This window comes from Glycine max, chromosome 20 (genome assembly GCF_000004515.6).
Source record: "Glycine max cultivar Williams 82 chromosome 20, Glycine_max_v4.0, whole genome shotgun sequence".
NCBI lineage: Eukaryota > Viridiplantae > Streptophyta > Magnoliopsida > Fabales > Fabaceae > Glycine > Glycine max.
In genome coordinates this window covers 39,055,652-39,062,369 of record NC_038256.2, presented here as the reverse complement: position 1 = coordinate 39,062,369, position 6,718 = coordinate 39,055,652, and the positions used below count along the sequence as shown (strand labels likewise).

Sequence of the window (6,718 nt, the reverse complement as noted above, 5' to 3'; positions counted from 1 at the left end):
GCTGTGACGGCCCATTTCAGCATAAGCACATCTGGCAGGAGAGCATGATGTCCACCAATTCGGAAAAGTAGTCCAAGTCAAGTCAAATATGCATCGCATAAATAACTAACTAAAATAGATGTTTCACAAAAATTCATTATGGTCGAGATAATAATTTTTTTTTTGTGATGCGTAGATTACACTATCTTGCCATCTCATTTTAAATTACATTTTCCTTTTTAACAGATAAAAATATATTATGATTTATTCTTTTAATTTTTTGTTAAAGCTCTATAAACTTTTTAAGAAAAAAATATTTTATACTTTTTTCTCTCAAAAAAGATGTGAATATATGTTGTCCTTATCTTTTATGTTAAAAAAAACAAATTTTCTTTCCAGAAGGATAAAAATATACTACATTTTACTTATTTTAGTTTTATAACTAAAATTTTGTTTACATTATCCTTTTTTGAAATTTTTTTTACAAAAACATAATATTTTGTGACTTTTATTTTGAAATGACTATTTTAGTTTTAGTTGACCCCTTAAATTATGACCATTAAATATACCATCGCTTAAGCAATTTAATTTTATGAGTACTGTTAGAATAAAATTCAAATCTATAATATTATTAAGCAAAATTAATTAATTTACATTTATTGTTTTTATTGATCCTTCAGAAATTAGGTGTAATTATTTTTTTATATATAGGAGGACATAAGAATTGAGGTAATATATTTTTTATAATTGGGTTTTCAAAATTTTAGATTTTTTTTTTAATCTTTTGAAGTGTTCGTGCTTAACCTTGTTTCAAATCTTTAGTTTGTTTTTTTAGATTTTTATCTAATTGAATAATACCCTAATTGACATTGTGTGTGTCATGCTAACCCAACTCAAAAACTGGAACTTGTTGGAAGTTGAGTGGAAACTGAGATTCTGAGAGGAATCAGCCCTTTTCCGTATACTTTACTTGAACAAGCCGTTTGAGTTCGGCGTGTTTAATAAATAAAATCACAAGACAACGTTGTCTTGCGCCTGAAAGTGTTGTGGAGACAAAACCACAATACAGTTTTAGAATGGAGAAGACAGCAGTTAAAGTTCGATGCCAGAGGATTGGGTGCGACGCCATGTTCTCCGAGGCCGACAACCCCGACGGTTCCTGTCGATACCATGATTCGGTACTCTCTCTCACACACAACCCTCATATCCAAGTTTTTACCACTCTTCCCATTCACTTCAAATATTTTTTTTCTTTCTATATGTGTTAATTTTAAATTAACTCAATACCATGCCCTAGCTTTTGTTTTTGTTTCAATAGCGTTTGATTTAATTGCGCTGCCTAAGCCTTCCCATGATCATTCTGAAATTAATTGATCTATCTGCAAATTGGGTTGCGTTCAACCCTGTTCTTCCAATTTTTCTATTGTGATTTGTTATAGCTGTAGATTAAAGATCTTGGTTTCGTTTAAGCTTGTGCTTGTTCTTGTGTGATTTCACTATGTGGAAGCTCACTTCAGAGGAAAGTAAGAAATCTCCATCATTGATGAGAAAATCAACTGATGGTATTATATTATCTACACATGGTATCACCTGATATTATATGCTCATGCATAATAAATTATTAATTTTGTACTACCTACACCTTTATCTCAACAGTTAATTAATTGTTGAGATATTTCACTTTTCTGTCTGAAGTGGATTACTCATTTTAGGAGAGCAAAATCAATTGTTGAGAAGCCGTTACAATATAGTTGTTCAGCTTGGGTGACACGAGTATGGTAGTAGCGTAGCACTTCGGCCAAGGATCCAAAGGATCATAAATCAATATTAGAGCTGCTTGCTTTAACATATGAGAGCTAGGGGTGATTTTGGTTGACTAATGACCAAGGTAGTCAAAATTGAGAGCATACCCAGGACCTTAAAGGTTAGTGAAAGCGGCCGAGAATCAACCCATGCATTGCCAACTGGGTAAGATAGCTTCTAGTGAGCTTAGCATCTAATGCAGGTCGATCTATACATGTTGATCGTTTCATGCCCATAGACCGATCATTGTAACCGACTTATTCTCACATTGTTGTCTTAGGGCCCATGGGCCTCAAGCCTTTCGGCCTAGTTCAACAAGATTCTAGATCTTTCCAACAGGTGACTAAGGCAACTTTATCCTCTTTCCTCCTCACAAATGAGAGAGGCATTAAATTATAAAATGCCACCCCTTGAGAAAAGGCAGGAACCATTAGAGGACCGTTAAAAGACACACTTGTTAAATAGGCATGATCCATCTAGGTGACACTGTGTAGAACTTGCCAGTGTTGTTATAGCTGCTATTGCATAGTGGAATTTCTCGAATCCGCAATTGCTACTCCGCCCGCTATTGCAGCCGTTATGTGTGTTGTGGTTGTTGCATGCATCCTGCATCCTCTTGTCATCTCTAGCCAATTGAACTTTTGAGTTAATATTATGTATTTTATTTTTATTTGCATACAGCTGGATTTTTTTACATTTATAATTGACATATATCATATATTTTAACCATTATGTGACTTCCACTATATGCCCACGATGCTATCCCCTATATGATATTGCGGACTATTGACTTTTTGCCATTTTCCACAATCTGCAATTGATAAGACTGCAACTTGCTGAGGTTTTGAGTTCCTATCCAGCTTTAGGACTCCCTAGCGATTATGTTCTCTAGCGTGAACACAATGTAATGTGGATATCAAAAATACAAAATACAAAACTATATTTGAAGATGAATGTATGCGATAAAAGTAACATAGATATGTATCAAGTGAACCAGGTCTTTTCTGCTCTGTTTCCCCCTCATGTCTCGTTGCTTTGTATTCCCACTTACTATCCAGCAGCAGGTTGGGCAATCCACTGTCTGGTCCTCTTCTTTCTCTTTTCTTCTTTTCTCTTCTTCACCTATTAAGGATAACTTCTATTCGAGTTTTAATGTTTAGTTACTTTAAACCACAGAGGCTTAAAGTTGTTCATTTCCTTGGCTTTTTGTAGGTATACTTGTATATTTTGCTTAAGATGGATAACTTTTATGGTTAATTATGAATATTTCATGAATTGAGCAACTTTTAATTTTTCAGCATTTGTATGTATATGTATACAATATATAATATTAATAATTATTTAATATGCATAAAAGAAATTCAGAATAATGCTCATTCATTATACACTATCGTGCTATAATGTTTTTGGGGTCAACTACTATCCATTATCCAAGATTGATATCTTCTAGTGCAGTAGGCGCTTCACCGAAACTTTGCAAGTGCAACTATCCCTAACTGATGTGATACACCAGTATTTCCGGCTTCATGCATAGAGGATTAGGCTTGCATTGTGTGAATTAAAGAAAAAGCAGCTCTTGCAAAAAGCTCTTCTAATAATGGTATTTAGATTGTTACCCCTGTTGGATACTTAGAACTTACCATTTGAGGATTTATTTTATTTATACCACATTATATTGATTCTTTTCTAGTTTTTTATTTTTTATTTTTTTAATTTGGAGAATTATTTGTTTTGATGTTAAGTATGTTACTAAAACTGGTATTTTCATCCATACTGTTTAACTTCTGATAAAACTGTAGTGTTCTACTATGAAACCTCTTGACTTAAATTTTGTTTGTGCACCATTGTTTCACAAGCTTTGATAACATTCTTTTAGCTAATGTCATCACTAATGCATACTCATGATTGTGAACTTAGTAAAATTTTATATCCCATGTTATATCATTTTGTTGATTTATGATGCGGCATTCATATGAGATCTTACTGATTCACTTTCTATCTGGCATGTTCGGGATTTGGATTTAATGCTGCTGGGGCATCTTCATTTGTTCAGGGAGTAAGTCCATGCCTATGAATCTGTTTCTTCACAATGTTTTCTTTTTTATAAAGATTAGTTATCAGTTTGTTGTAATTGATTAAGTTTCTACGTCAATTTTCAGCCTATATTTCATGATGGAACAAAAGAATGGAGTTGTTGCAAGAAAAGAAGTCATGATTTTAGCTTGTTTTTGGAAATTCCAGGGTGAGAGATCTTCTTTGTTCCTTTTCTCTAACTTCCTGTTTTAGAATGTGAAGATTTGGTCTGCAGTCAACTATTCAATTAAAAATAGTTCACTTTTTTTTTTGCTAGAATTTATTAATAGGTCATAGAGATGACTTTCTGTTATGGAGAAAGGACAAGGACCATAGAGATGGATAGTCAAAATTTAAACGGTTGATTATGGATGTTTTATGCTAAATTTCATTTACCACTTTTGCATGGGTTGATTTCCTTTACAAATATTCATTTATGTGGAAATAAAATCAACACAAACCTTTGCTGAATTATCCTGTTTCAACTATCAAGTACAATGAACTATATTTAAAATCTCTAATTTTTGTTTTTTTATTGGTTAGAGTCCATTCTGCATTGCCAATTCATACTTTGAAGGTACTTTTGGTGGCAGTTAATGCTCACTGGGGAACATATGATTTCTAAATGTAAAATTAATGAAATGGAAATTAGAAGAGGGCTCCACGTAGCAGTAATTATTGTATAATTTTTCTATCACATTTTCAATAGAAAATATCTGCTGCTTCTCAAGACATCATTATCTCCTGTGAATGATTTTGCTCCTGTCTAAATTTATCTCTGCAGGATTCTTTAATGGTATTAGATCTTACATAATGTAATGAGCATAAGCAGGTTGGGTTTGTCAAAGATGGTTTATTGGGTCTCATGATGCTAGTGATGAAACAGCTTATTTTGCATGCATCAATACCCGCAGTTAAAAAAATTAATTGCACTTGTCTATTTTTTTCCATTTTATTTTAATATTCCCTGCATTTGCTGATCAAAGTTTCTCTCTGTGATCAAGATGCAAGACAGGAAAACATACAACAGTTAAGCAAGTTATTACACCAGTGAAGAAGAACACCATGCCCTCTCCAACTGCTGTTTCTTCTACCAATGCATCATCAAAGGAGTCTTGTCCCAGATGTCGGCAGGGTTTCTTTTGCTCAAATCACGGTATTCATATGTTTCTGCTTCTGGCACTGTCTCAAGTCCTTTTATTAGTTATTTTTGAGTAATCCCTATTTCATGCTTCCAAGGCTAAATTTTCTTCTCCCATCCCCCTCATTTTTTAGGCTCGCAAAGCAAACCTGTAAATGTTGTTGGAGACAAGGCTGCAAATCTTGCTGGAGATGTCTCTGCTGATAATAATTCAAGTGTTGAGGCTCCGAAACCTAAGAAGATAGTTGATATAAATGAAGCCCAAGTATGTAAAAATAAAGGATGCGGTCAAACTTTCAAGGAAAAGGATAATCATGACACTGCTTGCAACTACCATCCTGGCCCTGCTGTTTTTCATGACCGGATGAGAGGGGTCAGTATTGAGTATTCATTCCACTCAATGTTCTTAGTTTGTTCTCATTTCTTTGATAAAATAATGCTTGTGGTTGTGATATGGTTTCAGAGAACCACATTTATTTTAACTTTATCACATTATTTTGCAGTGGAAGTGCTGTGATATTCATGTAAAAGAATTTGATGAGTTTATGAGCATTCCTCCGTGTGCAAAGGGATGGCATAATGCGGATCCAGAGTCCTGATCACTGGAGACACAGAAGGACGAGTTATTTTCTTACAGTTGCAGATCCTCTAAATGAAATGGAAAAGGGGTTTGTTGATTCATTGTTGTCGATTAATTAGAGCAAAACATTGTCTACTCTTTTTTCCGTCTCCCTCATCCCCCTTTGGACTGTTCAAACTCTATGGTTAATTTGAGAAGCTATAAGAGGTCATTCCATCAAGATGATTACTGTGGTCTGTGGATAGTGTAGAATGTGAAGTTGTCTTGTGTTCTTTGAATGTTGCTATTTGCTTTCGTTTGGCTGGTTTGGACGGCTAATTTTGAAAGATGTTGAATTATGGTTTTGTCCACAATGGTCTTGTCTCCTGGGCAAAAATGTTTTTTTTATTTATTCATTATTGAAACGCTTTATTAGGCTACGTCATGATGCCATTGTTGTTAATTAGGTATCACATCTTTATTGCGAGAACATATTTTTTTTTGCAACAAATTTCTATAATTTTTTTTATTTCAATTACGAGAGAGAAAGAACAGAAATAGACAGGGAGATTTTATTTTTGGTGAATAAATAGATAGGGAGACAAAGTAATGTGAAACTTGTTCCCAAAACTCGTATGAATAGTATAATTTATTGCAAATTAGTTAATAATATTGATAGAGTTTGAGTTTTTAGTATGTAATTGTAAGGGGAATTTTGTTTCCTTTAGTGGTCCATGCTTGAATAGGTTTGTCCCACGTGAAGTATATTTGTATATAAAAAAAATGCTTAATAGTGAAGAGTGTGATAGAAAATGTTAAATATTTTTCTTCATTGGAAAATGAGAGGTTATAGTCGTGGTTTCAAATTTCAATTTCTTGTTTTTATGCAAGTCTTTTATCGGTTAGTTGGGGATGTTGCAAATTCAGTAATGCGTGGGCTATATTTGGAGAAATAGCTGAATTACGTTTTTATTTAAGAAATTTACATGACATTTCATGTTTTGACCTTAATCATAAAATTTATTGAAATAATTTTTTTAAAGGATATTGAAATCATTTAAAAAAGACATGATTTTCGTAAGTCTATGGTAATTGTTTGGATATTTCTAAATATAGGTAAAATATAAAAATTAATGGAAGATTGGTTTAATTCATGAAATATT

General features: G+C 33.2%; 1 protein-coding gene across 1 annotated transcript; it reads left to right on the top strand.

Moving 5' to 3' along the window:
- Positions 1 to 852: 852 nt before the first annotated feature.
- RAR1-2 (CHORD superfamily protein) lies at positions 853 to 5,995 on the top strand. Its single transcript, NM_001254490.2, has 6 exons — positions 853 to 1,157; positions 3,836 to 3,838; positions 3,942 to 4,024; positions 4,860 to 5,011; positions 5,131 to 5,369; positions 5,500 to 5,995. Exons 1-6 carry the CDS (start codon positions 1,056 to 1,058, stop codon positions 5,593 to 5,595), a joined length of 675 nt encoding a protein of 224 aa, NP_001241419.1. The 5' UTR covers positions 853 to 1,055; the 3' UTR covers positions 5,596 to 5,995.
- The last annotated feature ends 723 nt before the right edge of the window (positions 5,996 to 6,718 follow it).